This window comes from Oreochromis niloticus, linkage group LG4 (assembly GCF_001858045.2).
Source record: "Oreochromis niloticus isolate F11D_XX linkage group LG4, O_niloticus_UMD_NMBU, whole genome shotgun sequence".
Classification (NCBI taxonomy): domain Eukaryota; kingdom Metazoa; phylum Chordata; class Actinopteri; order Cichliformes; family Cichlidae; genus Oreochromis; species Oreochromis niloticus.
In genome coordinates, this window is record NC_031969.2 from 3,725,407 (window position 1) to 3,748,440 (window position 23,034).

At 37.8% G+C, this 23,034-nt stretch overlaps 1 protein-coding gene across 1 annotated transcript in view; it reads left to right on the forward strand.

Moving 5' to 3' along the window:
* LOC100690919 (carbonic anhydrase-related protein 10) overlaps nucleotides 1-12,116 on the forward strand; it is a 130,948-nt gene extending 118,832 nt beyond the window's left edge. The window contains exon 9 of the mRNA XM_005468602.3: nucleotides 7,803-12,116. Coding sequence (XP_005468659.1) covers nucleotides 7,803-7,825 — 23 coding nt within the window. The 3' untranslated portion in view covers nucleotides 7,826-12,116. The remainder of the gene's footprint in view (nucleotides 1-7,802) is intronic.
* The last annotated feature ends 10,918 nt before the right edge of the window (nucleotides 12,117-23,034 follow it).

A 23,034-nucleotide genomic window follows, 5' to 3' on the forward strand; every position in this document is an offset into this window, starting at 1 on the left:
TCAGGCCCCACTCATTCACAGTAACCTTTTAAACCCTGTGAATCATGGGTAGTAATAGAGGGATAATATTTCACAACAGATATTAAGTTATTGCGGTGACATTTTGAAAGTTATACATAGAAGACCTAGACACATTTCAGCCAATGCAGTGTACTGACATAAAGAATAAACTACTATAAAAACAGCAGTGATGGCTAAATTTGTTATAAGCTTAAACATCATGATAAAAAATGAGGATATGCATGATTTCTGTGGTTGTTGGTGCTTTTCACAGGGGGATACATTAATTAATGTAGTGAAAACAATCCCATTAAATGTGATAATTAGTTACATGATAAAGTGGTGGCACAACAAATTACAACAGGGTGTTGTACTGTTGCAAAATAGCTAAGACAGCAGTGCACCTGCACTGTTTTATTCTTATTATCTGAGTCCAAAGCACACATGCAGTGCATAATATGGACTGGCCTGTTTATACAAATTAGTTTGAGAAAGTCAGACAGTGCTTTGTTAGAACATAAACAATAGGTCAAAAACAGGAGCAAAAAGAAAGGACATCAAAATTAATCTGTATGTGTGAAAAAGTGCAAAATGTGTTGTCTGTACCAACGTAAATCTGGAAGCGTTAAATTAAATTAAAACTGGTCCAACCAGCAAATATACACCAAATTTGGAAGTGTGTCCTTGCATCCTTCAGGAATAATTCCAGTTGACAGCTTCTCTTTTTTATGAATCCAATCAAGTTCACCATACCCTCCACAACTAAAACCAATGCCATGCTCTCTACTACCCCTTTGGCTGTTTGTGTTTTTTTTGCTCTTTGACGTTGAGTCTTTAGGTTCTATATTCCAACAAGCCAATATCAGATTGTAGGCACAGAGGAGAAAACACAAAACATTAGACCAGCAGACTGAATAAGCACATATAGAGAGATGACAGGTGGACCCAATGATCACTGAAGACTTCATTTAACTTTTATAAGTATTTTTTTTCATTTACGTTGAATGTCAAAAGTTTTCTTTGAACAAGTCTGACCCCTTTTATGTCAAAAAGTGATCAACTCCCAAACTACATGTAAACCAAAGCATCTCTGAGATGACGTCAAATAATGGGCGTCAGTCTCCAAGAGAAAATCCTGAAAGTATTTTCTATCAGATTAAATGGGTTCCATCTTGAATTTGACATCACCTTCACTGTGAATCGTGAGGGTATTTAATTTTCCCTAATCACTCCCTAAAGGAGCTTTTAGAAATTCCAATGGTAACACCTTGACAACAGTGTTAGTCCAACCAATGGAAGCAATTGGATTGTTGAGATACCTTTGAGGAGATAGGTGCTCAAAAATAAAAAGAGGAGGACAAATGAAGCTTTTATAGTGGATTAAATCTTTGTTGAATTCATGGTTATATTCACAGCTGCTTTCTGTCAGTCATTTTCTGAGAAATGTCTGTAATGTCTCTGAGATTTATAAAGAATAAACCTTCTTGATTGCCCAATAAAGAAGCTCTGACAACCTTTCCTCTCCATTAAATGCTGTCAGATGTGATTTTTCTCCACACTTTAGTCTGACAAAAGATGGACACCAGAAACACTCCATGTCTAATCGTCTGCCTGCCTTTTCTTTTCAGTGTTACAGAACTGGGCTTACAGTTAGGACTTCCTGTGTTAGAGGTCTTTTTCCTAGTTCTCAGGGTCCATCTGGCCACATGGAAGGATTATAAGATTTCCCAGATGGAATTTTGTTCTCCTTTAATTAATTTTGTCCAAAAGAAAGATGGTACACTTCAGTGCTTTAATGCTCTCACAAAGTAGAGAAAATATGATCAACAGTAGCCTCAGAAAAATTCAACTGGCCATTTTATACGCTGCAGCCAGGTCCTTGTCTTTCTCTGGCAATGCATTTGAAGCAATTGAAGTCCCCTGGAAGACTGTGTAGGTGATCTCCAGAAACCAGAAACAGTCAGAATAGCTGCTCTTTGTTTTGGGGGTATGTGGGAATATAGTATTTTTTTAGACTTGCCAGGTTGCCAGTAATTGCTATTAAACAAGACAAAATATCTCAGTTTCTGTGCTGTTTTTTAACTCAAGGCTAAACTTCAAAAACTGTCTCCAATGATCTTTTATTAAATGCGTTCCACTTCACCATGTCAGACTGAGGCACTCGGCTCCTAAATTTTTTGTGAACCACTTCTCCACCAGTTTACCCCTTGTGTTTTCCAGCTGTTGTGGCTCCTGTATTTTTCATCACCATCATCATAAAAAACAAATACAAAACAAAAAAACAAATGCGTAAATAAAAAAAAAATGGTTTTAGTACACTATCACTTCTTCTAAGTGTTCTTCTGCTTGCCACAGAAATGGCAGTACTACCAGGATCAAGTATTATCACATTATTAGGATAAATTGCTTTGTGTGAAAGGACAAGACTGCATCAGTGAAGTGCGGTAGTCAAGAAGGCTCACTCTGGCTTTAGTCTTTGTTTTCTGACTTGTGGTTCCTTACAAACTTTTTCCTCTCAAGCATCAGACATGCATCAGTGTTATTTTCTAGTCTGAATCTAGTGTTCTGGTAATGGTTGTTTACGTTGATGCCCCTTTTGGTTGAAAAGTGAAATGTTAGAAATGATCTTTTTCAAGCTATAACCTGATTTATCCAGAATTTTAACTTTAATCATTGAACTAAATTGCAACACTGTTCAGATCTCTAACAAGGTCATTGTAAGTCTTTTTTTCCCACAATCTTTTGTTGAGTGGGGTTTTTTTGTCTTCTTTTTTCTTTGCGGCTTCCATTTCTACTCTTTATTTGAAAAGCACTTACAATTTACTACAACTTTTTTGCTAAACATAATTATAAAGCCATAGTAAAATAGATAGAAAAAATCAACTAATGCACAATACAGACTTTTTTCAATGTAAACAATTGGTTGATGTGTTATTCTTATTTGGTCAGGGACCCAGTGTCACTCTAAAGCTATTTTTACTTTTTTATTTAACCCTTTAAAGTCCATCTTATCACATTTGATACATGTGTTTTTGTGAGTTTTTGAGACTTGCTAATGTAGCAAATGTAATACAAATTAAAACTCATATATGCAGATTAAAATATGATATATTTTTATATATATTTTGTCTAAAGGTTCAACAAACACTCCATGTTCAAAAAATTGAAGATTTCTGGCAATTATTTCATGGTTCAGTTTTTAAAGGGTTAACCTCTGCACTCTGAGGTACTTTTGCTTTGAGTGACCTGAAAGGAATCTAAATGAAATATTATTGTTAAGAGGAAAAAAGTTGCATCTAAAAATGCTAAGAGACACAGCACCAGCAGTTTGGTAATCCCTATTAGATACACAGCTCTGGGACTCCACACACCGACACTGAAGCTGACTTTCTGAAATTCCCTCAAGAACATGGGACAAGTCATCTAGGAATTCATGTTCAAGCTTTCACACCTCAAGCAGCCTTCATGTTAAGGAATTAATCCAAAACAAAACTGACAATCTAACATTTTAAATACGTCAAAAGGCAAACTTGAATTCAAAAAAAGGAACATTATACCTACAGTACAGATGTGGCTTAATTGATTAGTTGCATGATTCTGGTCTCACACAGAAGACCTTGAAGTCATAAGTTGGGTGCATCTGAATTATACAGGTAGGCTACCATTTGGTAGCAGACAGTCAGCAGTTTACAAGCAGACATTCCAGGCTTTGGTTGCATTATGTGTGAATGTTAGAAAACACTTAGAAAAAAGTGCTTGGCTGAACGAGCCATGTTGTATAAAGTGCTTTGAGTGCTTGAGTAGAAAAGTGCTAGAAAAGTCGTTGCTGGTTGGCAGATTTCATTGACATACCAACATCTATGGCAGGAAAATCCATGCAAGCCTCTGCCTTTAGGTTTGTCCCTTTAGTGTTAAGTCCAACTCTGAATGGCTCAAAAGGAATAAAATATAAATTTTGCAGTGGAACAGTCATGGCGCTGAGATGCTGTGGTGGGACCTGAAAAGAAAGGTTCACGTTTGCAAACCTATCAGTAAGGTTTTGCTGAAGCCATTATTTAAATAAGAATGAGCCAAAATTCCTCCACAGTAATGTGAGAGACTGTGCTCCAGGTTTTGAAAATGTTTGGTTGCAGCTGTTGTTACTGAACGAAGGTCAGGAGAGGCAGTACTTTGGTGATTCTGTATTGGAAAACCTTTTCATCAGGTGAACATTCTTTTTAGTTTTTAAATCAGAGTTTTACGTTAAATTTCATTTCAAAATCTGACCGTTTAGTATAAGATCAAAAGAGGAAATGGAAATGATTTAAATGCATTTTCCTTGCACTGTAGCGACAGAAAAACTGGCTTTCATGGAGTAAACACTTTGCGTAGAGTTGCATATCCTTCATTGAAACATGAGGTTAAGGCGCTCTGAGCTGTGAATACTGCAGCTTCTGAAATAAACTATGTAGAAGCCCTGACCTATACTTGCAGTTGCTAATTCTGAAAGCTATCAAATATTATTTCTTCTCTGTAGAAAATTCAAAGTCAGGTGATCCAGTAACAGGCAAGAAGGCTGAGATAACATTGCAAAAAAAAGCTTCTGTACTTTCCCAACATCCAGTGAAAGTATAGAAACACAGTGCACTCTGCCAATGAGAGGATCCTGGTGGGAAATAAACGAATGGATTTTGCTTTTGGCAGGAGTTATCTCTTTTTCTCCTCCACAGACTAATTCACTTTGAAATTCCCTCTTTCAGTTAACTGCACTGACTCATACCCACTGATTTCCTTCCTGCACTTTATATCTTTTTAGTACTATCTTGTTCCCCCTTTTTTTCATTGATAGCAGCTAGGTTTTTAGGCTGACATCTGCTTGATGTACCACACAGATGTCAGCGATTGCCTTTTGCTGATGAAAAGCTTTATGTTATTTTGCAACTCGCATTAAAAAAGTTACATTTGATTATAATCTATGGCCTTTTGCCAACCAGCATGTACATCTATCCCAAAGTGAAAATAAAAATATTTTTCCCCACTCATACCCCACTTATACCAGTTTTACATTTCACTTGACTTTTCATGTGCTCAGAATACAAAAACAGGCAAAACAAGATTGTAGATTTTTAAAATCTATCATGCAGTAAAATCAGTTAAGTGTCTGATTTCATCCATATTTATTCTGTAACATGACAAAATGCACTCCAGCTAAGAAGAGCAAGCAATTCTGAAATTCTACATCATATGGCTCTAACAGAGCCCTGATCTTAACATTGTGGAGTCAGTCTAAGATAACAGAAAAGAAAAGAGACAAGATGCATTGAGACAGCTTTAGCAGGATTTTTGAGGTGATAGAAAAATGTAGCTGGCAAACCACTGGAAAGATATGAGGAGTATATTCAGCACTCCAACGGACTTTTGTTTAGTTGTGTCTGTTTACTGTCCTTGTTACAAAGCTAATTTGACTGTGCACAGCTCAGCACAAGTATACAATATATACAGTATTCATGTCATTTGGCTTTCTTGGTTTTCATGCTAATCAGGGCTAACTAACACATTGCTTGAAACTGCAACATAGCAACGCAAACTAACACAAACACAGTGGTAAATACCTTTGATCAACTGCAACTGCAAATAAGTGAGAAAGGTAACTGCAGTTCAAGTAACCTTTGAATTTGATTGGTCAGTTTTGTAAATTAGAATTGTAGAAAAATGACGGATGCTTCAAAGCATCGGTAAGAGGTGCAACTTTTAAAAGAAAGCAGATTGTGTGACATTAATTGGGTTATTAAACAGTTTATCTCCTAAATGTAATTTAGTAGATTAATAGGCTTTTTCTCCTTTTTATTTCCACACAACTCACTTGGGCTGGACTGATGGATGTGCCCACTTGAACCTGGTTCTCTTGTTTCCGATAACAGGGAATTCTTCTTTTCCACTGTCTCCAAGTGGCTGCTCGCAGAAGACTGTCTGATTGTTGATGGTTGTTTTTCTCCTATATTGTCTGGTTTTTACCTGAGACTATAGAGCACCTTGGGAAGACTGTTAGTGGAAGACTGTGCACTCTACAAATAAAATTGAGTTGAATTGTAACCGGGTGATTTGTAGGAGGATAGGGGGTTGTCATGTCAGATGTATTACAAGTGCAGGGAGATATACACATAGTTTTGTGCATGAGTTAGATTTTTTCCTAAACAATCAATAAGCACATACTGTTATAGTCCTCTTCCTGACACAGATTCAACAAGGTGCCAAACATTCCTCAGACATTATGGTCCATGTTAACATGACAGCATCATCCTTGCTGCAGATTTGTTGGCTGTTGGGTATAGTTGCAAAAATCACATTTTAAATGGTGCTTTATGGAACTGAGAACTTGTGAATGTGGAGCCTATTTGAGTACAGCCAGTTCATTATTATGTTGAAGAAAGGCAAAAATCATGTTTTTGACTTTATTGTTATCCTGCTAAAAGCAACAATCAGAGGATCAGTACACTGCGGCCGATGGGGGAGGGATGGTACAGCCTGGTCTTCAGGCAGTTTGTGAAATTGCCGCGATAAATGAATGCATCTCCTCGTGTTCATGGACACAAATTGTTCAGTGTTTGTGTGTCAGTGTGCATGAATTTGTGAGTAATGCTTTTCAATAGGAAATATATTTTGTTTGAGGAACTATACTTGTAGAAAAAGCAGGGAGGTGTCACCAAGGCAACCAGGACAACAGTGTTTGAAAAGACATGGCGAGCAGTGCTTTTTAACCCAAATCATCATACTGTTCTAAGCCCAACTCAGTAATTTTTAATGTTTAAATTTAACGCAACAAGATATTTGTAATCATTTATTTAAAAGTCATGCATAATATGTGTAGAAAAAACTGTGATGTGCATGAGTCAGACTTGGGTCACTGAAAGTCCAGATAACTTCTAGCTGTGGACTTGGACATGCCATAGTGGGCTGATAAAAGTTTGTGTTCAGGGATACAAAATGGGAAATTTGTGTTGAAGAGAATTTAAAGAAATTTGTGTCCAACAACATGGATCAATAGATTAAAGGTCCTGAATCGATGTATTGATTCAGCAACATGAATTAATAGGTTAAAGGTCATGACTACATCATGGACCGGTGTGAGACTGGGTTGGTCAGCAACAATAGGTAAGCTGTGATGTTTAAACAGTAATGTATAAATCATACTGTATACTGTCGAATCATCACCTTATAAAATAAGGCTGCTGTGTTGATTTGGTGCTATATAAATAAACCTGAATTGAATTGAACTGAAATAATGTGCCAAGCAGCAGCAACCTGAACGGCTGATATAAGGCAGCATAGATCTGTGCTTTCATGCTAAAACGTTTCCAAACGTTGCCAAATTCTGACACTACCTATTAAATGTTGCCGCAGAAATTTGGACTCTTTGTTTTTGAAATATTCTGTCTTGTAATTCTGGTGAGGCTGTGCAAATTGAGGCCTCGTTTTCCTATTCTAAGCTGACAGGCGTGACACCTGGCCTGGTCTTTTGCTACTGTAATCCATTTGCTCCAAGGTTCAATGTGTGGCGAATGTGAGTTCAGAGATGCTCTATTGCATACTTGATTGTAATACAGCTTTTGAGTTACTGTTGCAGAAGCAGTAACTCTGCAACAGGTTGTGGAACCAGTTTAGAACTGTTATGCTTTCACATAGGCCCAAGAAGGTTTGATATCATCATTTAAAAACTCCCTTTTGTATTTACTCAGACTATCTTTTGTTTGATGATCCAAAACACGTAAATGAAAAATATGCAAAAAAATAAATTCCGGCTTTTCTTCTCTCCTCTTCTCCAGTGAACCAGTGGCTCCTGAAGTAGAAGTGAAGCTGCAGTACCAAAGCAGGAGAGGCAGGAATCACTGGAGCCCTTTTCCCACTGCCGAACCAACCTGAGAAGAACAAATGGGACATGCACTCAATAGAAAGCACAAAAGCTGCACATCACTAAAGACAGCTTAAGCAAACTGATATTAGCTAAGCTCAAATGACAAAACTCTAACTGCTACGCTGGCCTCCTACTCATCCACTGTCTAACAATACTCATCGGGGCCTGCAGTGATGGTACGAATCAATACAAAGTGTGAAATAGACCATAAGGACTCTGATGTCTACTGTGTACTGTCTGTTTATTTGTTTTGTGATGTCACGACGATTGAAGTTGCAATGATCCAAACATTTTATGGCTAATTTATAGATGTGTGGATGCAGCTAAAAATGCCAGTTCCTGGGGTTTGGCTGTGATAATCACTTATCCATATTCAAATCTGGTACAGAAAGCAATTATTAAAAAAACTCATGGATTCACTAGAGGAATCATTGCATTCCTAAAATGTCTGTGTAAGTTTTCAGTCATCCAGGTCATGGTAGTCTAAGGAGCTTGGTCTTGAAGACATGTCACCTCTCATCCAACAAACTTCTTTAGTTCATTTTGCATTCCCAATGATGATCGATACCCCTGCCATTAAAGAAACCTTCAGCTTTGTTATGATGAGACACCATAATATGCCTATCCTGATATCAAATAATGACTAAAGATGATCATTTTGAAAAGAGAATGCAGAATTTGTGAAATGAGGTTACATAGCTAAAGGGAGGTAGAAGCTGGATCTCTGACAGTTTACAGACCTGAACAGATGGAGCCACTGGAGATTGGAAAGGGATAGGTCACTCAATTTGCATGATTTTGAAAATGTTCACTTGTCTTCATGGTATTTAATTAAAAAGTGGAGTCAGAGTTCATCTCACATCAAGTCCCTGCTTTTCACAGCAATGTATTAAGAGCTGACCTTCCTTCCATTACTCCAAGAGCAAACAGATACACACACAGTCAAGACTGTTTTCACCAAAGTTTACTCTGCAAAGCTTACCCTGTGCAAATTAACCATTTAGTAATCCCTGCATTAAATAGAAGCTCTTCAATCAGCCTAGCAGCTGTAATGAGATATGTCAAGCCTGTCTGGCTTCGGATTTGTCCCCCACCCAAATTGGTGTAGAAGGAGCGTGGGGGAGAAAACAAAACAACAAAAGGTTTTTCTTGTACCGTTGTAACTGAAGTTAAAGCACCACTTTGCAGTCATTGTAATTATGACTTGAGGAAAGAACAAAGTGATTCGAGAAGTATAAAGAAGGTCAGATGCAGTTGTGGATCCAAAGAAAACATTTGGAAGGGTACCAAGAGAGGAACTCTGGCACTGCATTATGGAGTCAGGAGTGACAAAAAAGTATGTAAGTCTGGTACTGGACAGCAGGACAGTGGCAAGGTGTAGGGTAGGAGTCACAGATTGGTCACGGTGTGGCTAGAATTACATGGATCAGCTCTGAGCCTCTTCTTGTTCGCAGTGGTGATAGACAGACAGGTTGACAGATGAGGTCAGGCCAGTCAAGTGTCCATGGACTGTGATGTTTTCAGACTACCTGATCTATAGTGAGAGTAAGGAGCAGGTGGAAGGGGGTCTGGACAGGTGGAGGTATGCTTTGGTGAGGAGAAGAAAAATAAAAGCAAGTAGAAGTAAGATGGAATATGTGTGTGAAGGAGAGGGAGACAGATGGAAAGGTAAACGGCCAAGAAGCAGAGACAAGGAAGTTAGATGTGCTTAAATACCCGGGGTGAGCCATCTAAAGCAATGAGCAGTACACAAGAGAGGTGAAGAAGAGTAGATGGAAACAAGCGTATTGGGTGATTTATGAGCAGGGATGGCTTACATGATGCTAGTGAGATGCGCTATGATGTATGGTTAGGAGACGGTCGCACTAACTAAAAGACAGGAGGCCGAGCTGGAGGTGGTAGAGCTGAAGATGTTAAGGTTTTCATTTCGAGTGAGAAGAATAAACAGGATTAGAAATGAGGACATCAAAGGGTTAGCTCAGGTTGAGTTGTTTGGAAACAAAATTAGAGAGACAAGGCTGAGAGGTTTGGACATGTGCAGAGGAGGGACGGTGGGTATATTGCACAACAGATGTTGAATATGGAGATTCCAGGCAGGAGGGAAAGAGGAAGACCACAGAGTTGATTCATGGATATAGTAAACGAGGACATGCACACAGATGGTGTGACAGAAGAGGATGCTAGAGATAGAGTGAGACAGAGGGAGATGATCTGCTGTGATGACTCCTAAAGGGAGCAGCTAAAAGGAGAACAAAGAACAGTGTGATGATGTTGGAAAAACACTAAATCAGTGTAGTGAAAACACTGAGAAGAGATGAATGGGTCAAAAAATATATTAGTCTTAAACACAGGACAAAGCTGATAGTCAGCCTAACCGTGACACCAAAGGTTTGTTCTTGTTATTTAAGTACCTAGCTTACTAATACTGCTGTAGCAGTACAAAAAATGCTGTTTCCTTATTTTCTTCACCAATAATCAGGATAGTGACTATTTGACTTGAATTTGTAAGCATTGTATCACATTCACAGCATGTGGGGATTTTGATATTTAAGTTAAAGAGTCCCACATTCACACCATTAGACGACTCAAAGTGGCAACTGTCAGTATTCTGGTACTGCTCCATTTCACTTAAGATTTCCTGCAGTCTATAGCGAATTGTTAACTAAAAACATGAATGATACTGTACAGAACCAGTCTGAAGAGTAATGACTGAGTGATGATAATTTTTTCTTAAATATACAGTATTTTTTTTTCAATCCATGAAAAAAATCTGTCACTTTTTATGGCATGATTATATTTAACTGTCGTTACATTTCCTGTCATACCCCTTTTTTGCCGGGTCAGATATATCAGAAAAAGACAAGTTTCCCAGCTATAATTATCACATTTGACATTTATTTTCAGACGATGGCAGTTATTGCAACTCCAATATTATTTAAACACAGTATAAGCTTTTTGCACAATTTATTTTACAAAATACCTTGAATACAGAAAGTTGGGAATGCTAAATCCTGGATTTCAAAGGTTTTCAACCACCATGTTTTACGGTAAACATTAGTTGATGCTACCTACCTAATAAAGTTGTTAGGTTGTTACCATTACAGCCAACTAATCTGCATTTCTCAAAATGAAAAGTAGTTATTGTAATTTGTTTATGTGCCATGAGAGAAATGACAACAAAGATAACTGGGCGGTTTGGGTTAGTTGGAGATGAAAGGGTCAAATTTAGCCAGAGTAACACAGAGAGACACAACAAGATTACATTTCTCTACGTTCAACATTTCTGCCAGTGAAATCATGTTGTTGATAATTATTATCAAGTGTAAATGACATTACTGATCATGTTGTTATTAAAGTGGGAAAGTGCGACCGTCTCAATAATATATTCAAGATACAGACACCAATGTCTGAAATATTCAATTTTCTCTGTGGCATTTTCTTGTAAACAATTTTTTTTAATTATTATTTTTTATTAGATTTGTGTTTTTACATTTAAGCTTTTCATATGTTTCCATCCTTCTCAAGCTGCAGATAGCTGATTCTTCAAGCACCACCTGTAGATCAGTACAATTGTGTGACAACACTGGCAGGACTGAGTATCATATTGTAACTACAACAATATGAGAAAACTAGAACAGATTCATTGAACAACCGCTCTATAAATAAAACACCACAGAGTAATAAGGTACCAACAACTGTTCATGTTAAAGATCTTCATGGGTTCAAGACTTGATCAAAACCATCAAATCAAGAAGACTTTCCTTGTTTCATTCAAGTTTAACATGCATTGATGGTTCTTAGGTCTGGTTGTAGATCTTAAAACTGTTGGATAAAGATTCCCATCATAGAGACAATTTATGTAATGGTTTCCCATCATGGATTGACACTAACTGAACTGGTCAACTCGTGGGATTGTTTTTTCATTTTTACCTTTCAGTCTGCTGTGATGTTGTATCTCATGAAAGAAAAAAAATCTGACTCTTTATGTTTGTTTAGTTTTAATATGTAACTGTAATGAAAAAAAAAGAACTGTGATGAGCTATGGGAGCTATGTGCTATAACATCTGGAAAAGGAATTTACAATTATAAAAGCTATATTTCATTTGAGGTAACTTGAAATTATACTCATGTACGTTGAATGTAAATATGAGTTTTGTTTAAGATGGATTACAGTGGAGATTATTACCTTTTTGGACAAAATAAATGCTATTGTTTTATGTTTAAAGATTGTGGAACTCATATAATTAATTAGTTCATCTATTTTGAAATTAGTAGAAGCTTCATTGAGTGTCTTTGTCATAAACTACTAACAGTGTAACAAAGCATTTAATGAGAATGAGCAGCGGTGACTGTCTGGATTTAATAGGAAATGAAAACAGGGATAGAGAATAGTAATATTGTTTGAATGATGCTGAAAAATATACACAATGAGTATACACAGTCTAGAACCTTTGTGGGAACAACATTTAGAGGTTTCCACAGTCTGTTCTGTTTGAAATTGTGAGTACCAGTGTGTTAGGGTAAACTAAAAGCAGGACTATGGAAAACAACAATAATGTGATAAATAATGTACTTTCCTGTAAACATGCATGCTCCAGGCACCTTATTAGGTACAGTGCACTTTGCTAATACTCTGTTGGAATCTCTTTTGCCTTCAGAACTGACTTAATTCTGTTATACATAGATTTAACAATGCAGCATTATGCAGTAGATGCAGATTCGTATGATGGACATCCATGATGCAAATCACCTGTTACCCCGCATCTCAAAGGTACCCTATTAGACAAAGATCTGGTGACTGTGGAGGCCATTGGAGAACAGCGAAGTGCATATTCATGTTCAAAAAAGCAGTGACATGGTGTTTATGTGCTCACTGTCGTCATAAAGGGATGGACGTGGTGAGCAATGATATTCAGGTAGGCTTTGGCATTTAAATGATGCTCAGCTGAGTGGCACAAAGTGTACCAAGAACCTCCCTCCCCATCGCTCCACCCCCATACCACCACCACTCCATCACCAAGGAGTGGCACCTTATCTGGTATTTTGCTACTATAGCAGATTTGCTTCATCATGTGGTGAGTTCAGAGATGGCTCTCTGCATACCTTGGCTGTAACAAGCAGTTATTTCAGTTACCATTGCCTTCTTATTAGCAACTATTAAATGAACTGTCACTCACTGGATATTTTCTGTGTTGCTTACTATTTTCTGTAAACCCTTTAGATAGTTATGTTGGAAAATCCCAGCAGATTCTTTTTAAATACTCATACAAGCTCAACCAACAACCATGCCACATTCAAAGTTGCTAAAATCCCCTTTTTCCCCATTTTGATGTTTGGTTCGCAGGAGGTCATCTTGACCAGGTCCATATGCATAAATGAATTGAGTTGCTGCCACGTGATTGTTGATTTTTGTTTATTTTGGTTTTTTGTCTTAAATAAGGTGTTGTAGTCTTACAGAAGGTTATGAGACTTATTGGCTGGGAAGCATTTAGTGTTTAAGGTTTAATTCCTTTATGGCCATTATACAAGTACAGTACAAAAAAAGTGTACTACTACATAAAAAAAATAAAAATAAATGAATTAAATTATTCTAAGTTTTAAATATTCTTGGTTAAATCCACTACAAAACAAAATTTCTCTCTTGCTTTTGATTTCTTGGAGCTTGACCTGACCTTAGTGTCAGTTAAGCTTCCTGCTGTTATTTTTTCACTGTTATTTTGCTGTTTACCATTTTCTATTAAGTTATCACCCCAGCACAGCTAGTGTGTAACAACGAACACTCCCAGTTTAAAAATTTGTCGTATGTTTTTCGGAGCACTGAGAATGAATGAGTATTGGCTTTCAACATGGCAGTCATTCCTTATCAGGGTCATGAAGTGGATATGTAAAGGAATAAAACAAAGATTGTCAACCCAAGCCATTTGGGGTGTGGATGGGTCTTCCAGGATGCCAGTGACTTAAAATATACTGTCAAGGTAACAAAGTAGCGACTAAAGAAGAAGCACATTAATGTTATGGAGTGGCTTAGGCAGTTTTCAGACCTCAAAGCTATAGAAGGTCCATGGAAGGAGCCAAAACTTTTATAGTTTCTGTAAAGATGAGTGACCCAAAATCGCTCTCGAGATGTGTGAAGACCTGAAGAACTGCTACAAGGAAGGTCTGCATGTCTTCATCAAGTACTAAGTCTTTTTTTTTTTGATTAAAAAAAAGGTTTTCCGGTTTCTCTGTAGAGATACAGAGACATACAGCAAAGGGCTACAGGCCAGACTCAAACCAAGGTGACTGCAGCACCCCTAACTTTCAATTCAATTCCATTTTATTTATATAGCGCCAAATCACAACAACAGTCACCTCAAGGTGCTTTATATTATACAGTAGATCGTACAATAATAGATACAGAGAAAAACCCAACAATCATTTGACCCCCTATGAGCAAGCACTTTGGCGACAGTGGGAAGGAAAAACTCCCTTTTAACAGGAAAAAACCTCCGGCAGAACCAGGCTCAGGGAGGGGCGGGGCCATCTGCTGCGACCGGTTGGGGTGAGAGAAGGAAAACAGGATGAAAGACATGCTGTGGAAGAGAGACAGAGATTAATAATAAGTATGATTCAATGCAGAGAGGTCTATTAACACATAGTGAGTGAGAAAGGTGACTGGAAAGGAAAAACTCAATGCATCATGGGAATCCCCGGCAGCCTACGTCTATTGCAGCATAACTAAGGGAGGATTCAGGGTCACCTGGTCCAGCCCTAACGATATGCTTTAGCAAAAAGGAAAGTTTTAAGCCTAATCTTAAAAGTAGAGATAGTGTCTGTCTCCTGAATCCAAACTGGAAGCTGGTTCCACAGAAGAGGGGCCTGAAAACTGAAGGCTCTCCCTCCCATTCTACTTTTAAATACTCTTTTACTTATGTTTTACTTGGGAATCAAATGCTAATCTCACTACATTACACACAAATCAATTTATAATTTGTGTGTTTTCTGGATTTTTGGTTAATATTCTGTCTCATTTCAAATGAAACTACCATAAAAATTGTTTTCTCAAAAACTGCTGACTGTTCATTTCTTTGTAAGTGATTAAACTTACAAATTCAGCAGTGGGTGAGAGCAAACAAGGGGGTGGCTATAGTATTTGGATCTGTAGCTAATGCTTTTGCCTTAGGGTGGAAACTGGAGCTTTAGAAGACAGCTAGATCCAAGTATTTTTAATGGTACACCTAACCAAATGCTTTTGGCAGCAGTGTTGGCGATGCAGTGTTAAGAGAATGCAGTGTGTCCATATGTTCTTAATAGGGCACCTGCAAAAGGTCACCAGCAAATCCTTGGCGAGCTTCACTTTTTACATCAGAAGATAAGGTCTCTTTTGTGTTCTGAGGTTAACTATGCTGTTTGTTTCACATCTTCTCAAAGATAAATGCCCTTATGACTCTTTCCAGTATGTCAACTTTAGTTGTGGCTCTACGTCGGTATATGCAACAGATAAATAACCAGCTGCACAGGCAGGGCCAAATGCAAGGGTATACAGACTGGCTTAGTTGTGACCCAACTAGTGATTACTCAAACCTCCGTTATTTCGTTGTTGTTGTTTTTAAAAAAATCCACTTTACAATGTGAATTTCTCTTGCACAGCCTTACTATTACTGGCATTCCCATAGTGTTGAAATGGTAAAAACTTATTAAAACAGTTACTGGTAATGGTAAAAATTATTATTAAAATATCTTTGTCAGCGTAAGCAAAATATGCATTGTCATTATTAGTTTCTAACCACACAAGCCAGTCTCTCCAATCCCTATCAAACTAGTTGTTTTATTGCACATACAGAGATGCTCACAATTCATTCGTTAACTTCTCGTCACTAATTTATAGTAAATTAGTCACAGGGCAAGAGGCAGGGTACACCCTGGCCAATCTGATTAATGTAAATGTCTATCTGTCTCAAACCTCTCCTACACATTAACAAATTCAATTCAATTCAATTCAATTTTATTTATATAGCGCCAAATCACAACAAAAGTCGCCTCAAGGCGCTTTATATTGTACAGTAGATAGCACAATAATAAATACAGAGAAAAACCCAACAATCATATGACCCTCTATGAGCAAGCACTTTGGCGACAGTGGGAAGGAAAAACTCCCTTTTAACAGGAAGAAACCGCCGGCAGAACCAGGCTCAGGGAGGGGCGGGGCCATCTGCTGTGACCAGTTGGGGTGAGAGAAGGAAAACAGGATAAAGACATGCTGTGGAAGAGAGACAGAGATTAATAACAGATATGATTCGATGCAGAGAGGTCTATTAACACATAGTGAGTGAGAAAGGTGACTGGAAAGGAAAAACTCAATGCATCATGGGAATCCCCCAGCAGCCTACGTCTATTGCAGCATAACTAAGGGAGGATTCAGGGTCACCTGGTCCAGCCCTAACTATATGCTTTAGCAAAAAGGAAAGTTTTAAGCCTAATCTTGAAAGTGGAGATAGTGTCTGTCTCCCAAATCCAAACTGGAAGCTGGTTCCACAGAAGAGGGGCCTGAAAACTGAAGGCTCTCCCTCCCATTCTACTTTTAAATACTCTAGGAACAACAAGTAAGCCTGCAGAGCGAGAGCGAAGTGCTCTAATGGGGTGATATGGTACTACAAGGTCATTAAGATAAGATGGGGCCTGATTATTTAAGACCTTGTATGTGAGGAGCAGGATTTTGAATTCAATTCTGGATTTAACAGGAAGCCAATGAAGGGAAGCCAAAACAGGAGAAATATGCTCTCTCTTTCTAGTCCCTGTCAGTACTCTTGCTGCAGCATTTTGGATCAGCTGAAGGCTTTTCAGCGAGTTTTTAGGACATCCTGATAATAAAGAATTACAGTAGTCCAGCCTGGAAGTAATAAATGCATGAACTAGTTTTTCAGCGTCACTCTGAGACAGGATATTTCTAATTTTAGAGATGTTGCGCAAATGGAAGAAAGCAGTCTTACATATTTGTTTAATATGTGCGTTGAAGGACATGTCCTGGTCAAAAATGACTCCAAGGTTCCTCACAGCATTACTGGAGGCCAAGGTAATGCCATCCAGAGTAAGAATCTGGTTAGATACCATATTTCTAAGATTTTCAGGGCCGAGTACAATAACCTCAGTTTTATCTGAATTAAGAAGCAGAAAGTTAGCGGCCATCCAGGTCTTTATGTCTTTAAGACATTCCTGCAGTTTAACTAATTGGTGTGTGTTACCTGGCTTCATGGACGGATAGAGCTGCGTGTCATCTGCATAGCAGTGAAAATTTATGCTATGTCTTCTAATGATGCTGCCTAGGGGAAGCATGTATAATGTAAATAGAATTGGTCCTAGCACTGAACCCTGTGGAACACCATAATTGACCTTAGTGTGTGAAGAGGACTCTCCATTTACTTGAACAAATTGGAGTCTATTAGATAGATATGATAAAAACCACTGCAGTGCAGTACCTGTAATACCTACAGCATGTTCTAATCGCTCTAATAGGATATTATGGTCAACAGTATCGAACGCTGCACTAAGGTCTAGCAGGACAAGCACAGAGATGAGTCCACTGTCAGAGGCCATAAGAAGATCATTTGTAACCTTCACTAAAGCTGTTTCTGTGCTGTGATGAGCTCTGAAACCTGACTGAAACTCTTCAAATAAGCCATTCCTCTGCAGATGATCTGTTAGCTGTTTGACAACTACTCTTTCAAGGATGTTTGATATGAAAGGAAGGTTGGAGATTGGCCTATAATTAGCTAAGACAGCTGGGTCTAGAGATGGCTTTTTAAGTAAAGGTTTAACTACAGCCACCTTGAAGGCCTGTGGTACATAGCCGATTATTAGAGATAGGTTGATCATATTTAAGATTGAAGAATTAATTAATGGCAGGACTTCTTTGAGCAGTTTTGTAGGAATGGGGTCTAAAAGACATGTTGATGGTTTGGAGGAATTAATTATTGAAGTTAACTCAGAAAGATCAATTGGAGAAAAAGAGTCTAACTTAACATCGATGGTACTAAAAGTAGCTGTAGATAATATTACATCTGTGGGATGATTATTGGTAATTTTTTCTCTAATGATAAAAATTTTATTTGTGAAGAAGTTCATGAAGTCATTACTAGTTAACGTTAAAGGGATGGTTGGCTCAGTAGAGCTCTGACTTTTTGTCAGCCTGGCTACAGTGCTGAAGAGAAACCTGGGGTTGTTCTTATTTTCTTCAATCAGTGACGAATAGTAAGATGTTCTGGCTTTGCGGAGGGCTTTCTTATAAAGCAGCAAACTATTTCTCTAGGCTAAATGATGATCCTCTAAATTTGTGACACGCCATTTCCTCTCCAGCTTATGAGTTATCTGCTTTAGGCTACGTGTTTGAGAATTATGCCACGGAGTCAGGTACTTCTGATTTGAGACCTTAGTTTTCACAGGAGCTACAGTATCCAGAGTCGTACGTAGTGAGGAGGTAAAATTATTAACAAGATAATCGACCTCTGTTGGAGTAGCGTTCAGATAGCTGCTCTGCTCTATGTCGGTACAGGGCATTGAAGATGATAACAGTGGGTGGATTATATTCTTAAACTTAGTTACAGCACTTTCAGAAAGACATGTACTTTGATAAAGTAAATAACATAATAACTGTGTCAATTAAACAAGAATTAAATTATGAAATAAGTCGTTTTAAAACCTCCGTTCACACACAAAGAACTGGCTCATATCATAATCTGTATATTTGTAAACATCCGTCTAAATACTTTGCTGATGATTCATTTAGAGTTAACAAATCATCAAGAAATCACATAAACAACTTGTCTGCACTTGATGATATACATGGATTGTTAATCCATGTCTTAATAATCCAGTGTATAAAAATACTGTATGTTGTAGTAAATTTTATCAAAATTTTATCTAATTATGCTGATGGTCAGTTCTGTGTTTAGGTGTGATGCAATGAGCACAACATTTGCTGCACCTCTATTTGTAGGCTGACTCGTTATTGACAGTGACTGATTCTGATGGGTTCCACATATGATATAATTGCTGTTGGTTTTCAGCACATATGTCAAGTGAAGATTAGTTTAAAAAAGTTTAAAAATCAAGCTAAAGGTAATTTAGCACAGTGTGTAGGGCAGTGCAAACGTCATCCTCCTTTCATCTGTAGAAACACTGCTTCGAGAGTGCCCAGGATATAAAAGGCACAAAACTCGAAAATAAAAGAAAATGAAAAACAAAAAAGCAATAGAAAATTTCTTGTTGCAAGACTGCTGCTCTTAGCTCAAGGCCACATCTGCTCCTATATATCAAAGCCAGAGCAAGTTTTGTCTAGGTTACATAAGCATGTCCCATTACACCAGGTGAGAACTGCTGCTCTGGAAGGCTACCTATATAAACCCAGAGGAAAACCCACATTATGTAACTGATAGCTCCAGTACTCAGACTCTGTGTGAGTCACATTCGGAGGTATTACAAAACAGAATCTGTATGCCATTAGAATAAAGCATGATACAGTGGAACACACAAGTGATATACACAAATCTGATTATTTCTATGTTTTGTTTGTTTCTAGTGTAATTTCATTTTTTAATGCATGACAGGCCTGCAATACTGAAACAGAATTTAGATAAAGTATATAAAACAGTGGCCCCTGCTCTGCTGTTGAGTAATGCTGATGGGTTGTCAGGCTGAGCTGACTACCAGTAAAAGTAAAGAATGCATCCAAGTTCAGTTGCATGTTTGGGTGAAGAGGTCTCACTCTGTGTGATTGTGTATGCTGGGATGATGTAACAAGCACATCATTGTTGCTGTAATTCTTGAATGGCATGAGGATAGAAAAGTTGCAGAGAAACGATGCTTTTGTCAGAGTAAGTCAAACCAACGGAGGGAGAAACATGACAGCATGACTAAACTGTGAAATTGCTATCAATTCAATTTCTTTTACAGGCTTTCTTTCTCTCATGCCAAAAGATACTTTGTAACAAATGGCATGCCATCACCTTATCAGAATACATCAGGAAGGAAATGATTCCAAGAGGACTATGCATTCTCAAGCCACCATCTTTTACAGGCTTTCAGTCAGAACCAAATAAACAATATATATGAATAATTGTTATAAAACAAATCGAATACTAATCCATTTGTCTTATTTCAGCCACTTTTTTTTCTTTTTCAGAATTGAAAATTCTGAGATTAAAGTCAGTATTCTGACTTTTTTGAAAATGAATGACTATTGGCTTTCAACATGGCAGTCAATCCTGATCAGAATCATGAAGTGGATATTTAAAGGAATAAAACGAAGATTGTCGACCCAAGCCATTTGGGGTGTGGATGGTTCTCCAGGATGCCAGTGACTTAAAATATACTGTCAAGGCAACAAAGTAGCAAAGTCATAATTCTGACTTTAATCTCAGAATTCTCACTTTTTTCTGAGAATTCTGAGATTAAAGAATTCTGACTGTTTTCTTAGAATTCTGAGAAAACAGTCAGGATTCTAAGATTAAAGTCAGGATTCTGACTTTTTTTTTCTCAGAATCTAATAGAACATCTGTCTTTCCACATTAGTATTTGTGGTTAAGAGGTTACGAAGCATATTGCAAATGACCTTTTCTAAAGGCCTAAGTAGAGATTTCACCATTCAGCTTTGGCTTCTTGTGATTATACTTACTAGTCTTAACAGCTAGGCTTGCATTGTTTTTACTTTGTGGGGTTTTGTGTACATAGTATTACAGCAAAACATGGACTTGAGGACACCTGCATGATAATACTATGGCAATTGTTTGTATGTCTGGATGTGAGAGAGTTTATAACATAATGGCATCACAACAGTGATGTTCAGTGAAAGGTGTGTTGTTAGAACTGATTGTGGCTGGTGTTATCCCTTTTCCAGATTGTCTGTAGTTTTGATGGAAAGTCAAAATTAAATTTGTAGGTCCAATTTGATTTTGTAGCTAAAGCGTATTTTAATAACCACAGGCACTGCTCACTCTGGGAAAACTGTTTTCTTTTAAGTGCCCTTTTGCTTGAGAGAAGCTTTGTGATTTCAGAAAATTATGATGAGAACACAAAGCCTTTTGTTGTATTTGCATTCAGGGTTTGAGTTTCATGGGTATACTTGTAACAAATCAGTCAAACTTAATCTATGTAGTACATATGAAATGTGTTTTACAAGTGACTGATAAATGCTTTTGATGGCAAGGATAGATTTGAGGCTCGATGCAGCTAAAAAAAACACTATAAGGGTAGGTACCAGCACTGTGACACTTTGTAATGGCAGCTTTATGCTCCTCCTTAGAAAGGCTACCCTACAAGTAAAAATCTGTGACCCATACAGGGAATGGTGTGTTGGGTAGGTCAAAGCATTTTACTGCATAAATGACATTCAAGACATGATAAGTCATCCCACTGCTGGACATAAATTCATATTTAGGGAACATTACCTCATTTACCTCTGCTGCAACATTAGCTTAGCATTAGCAAGTGCTGCTGTGCTACGGTATTATGAGGTTCTCACTGAAAAGATGTGAGTTATGTTTAATCCTTTTAAATAAACTATAATCAACTTTATAGCCAGGGGTGCACATAAGTGGTCCGCAGGTGCGCATTCAAAATAAAAGACACGCACCAGATAAGAAGTTGCAACACGCGTTTGCGTACATAACATTTTCTGGAGGAGGACAGACATTTGTTTTGAACTTCTAAAGATGTTAAAGAAGCAAGCTCCTTTAAGTAATTACTTTGGTGTTCCTCCACCTCCAAAGAAATGTTAAAAGGAGTCCGAACCACAAAAGAAGCACGTATTCTCAGAAAAGTGGTTGCAGGAGGTGAGCTGGCTTCAAACAAATGATGAACGCACAGAGATGTGGTGCAGAATATGCCGTGAAAATCCCACTCCAGCGGACAAAAATGTGCCTTTTTATATGTACGCAAACGTGCGTTGCAACTTCTTATCTGGTGCGCGTCTTTTATTTTGACAGCGAATGCGCACCTGCGGACCACTTGTGTGCACCCCTGGCTATAACCATTATTGATATTATAAGACTGAAGAAGGATGAGTGATGAAATGTTTCTCCCACTGAAAACACTACGTCCAGATGAACAGAATCAACTTCTTGGGATTTCCTTTGTTAGGAATCAAATGATTAAATAAAAACGTTTTCTATGACATTGCTATGTGCTCATTAAAGAGTTGCTCCATGTAACAAGGGTCAAAAGCTTTGATTCAGCATTATGACTGAATTGAATTATTGTGATTGACATATAGAGCGCAGAAGGGATTTTTGTAAACATTCTTACACATAACTGGCTAAGTCAGGGTGAAATTTTCTGGGCCAAGGGAGTCCAAACAGAATGTCCCAAGCTTGGATAATAAGGGTTAGAATTGATGGATGAGAACATGGATGACTGAGCATGCGTCCAGACATTACTGATCAGTTTCAGAACATCTCAGATTCTCATAATTTTACCATTGCTAGCAAGATAACAAGTAAGGTGGCTAAATACTTTAGTGGAAGGTCACTTGATGAGGCACAGCTATGATTACTATAAAGCTATGAATCATTTTAAGACTTTGTTTAGTTGTCACAAAGAGGGTTCTGCATCCTGTGATGTAACAGGTTGCGTTCCCACATAACTTATCTTTCCCATGCTATAAAAGTCTTAAAAAAGAACTTTAGTTGAAACTGGTAGTCACCCCTTTACAAAGACAATATAATGAGTCTAGCAGTAACAAGAATTTACTACAGTTTGGGGTTTGAGAAATGCCACATCCAGCATTTTTGGAACTTGAAGTCGGAATTTCTCTGCTGCTACAATGTGATTTGTTTTTTTCAGATCTGTTTCTCTTCGGTTCCTTTTTGGAACTAGCAATACTAAATCAAATAACATTTCAGCTGCAAATCAAATATTCATGTATGCAGCAAGTGTAATATATAAACTAATAAAGAACAACTTTTGACATGCAGTGTCAAAGAATATTGGTGCCCCTGCTTCTAAAAAAAATGAAAGGTGTTTTCGCTGAAAGATTGAGTAGTCCCAGCATGAAGGTCTGGAACCAGACAGAGAGGCCTAGAGAAGCTACAGTGTATTTGACCTAGATCCTCTCTTAAAGAGTATGGAGCTTCTTTTTTCTTTCCATGGACACAGAAAGCAACGTGATTTGT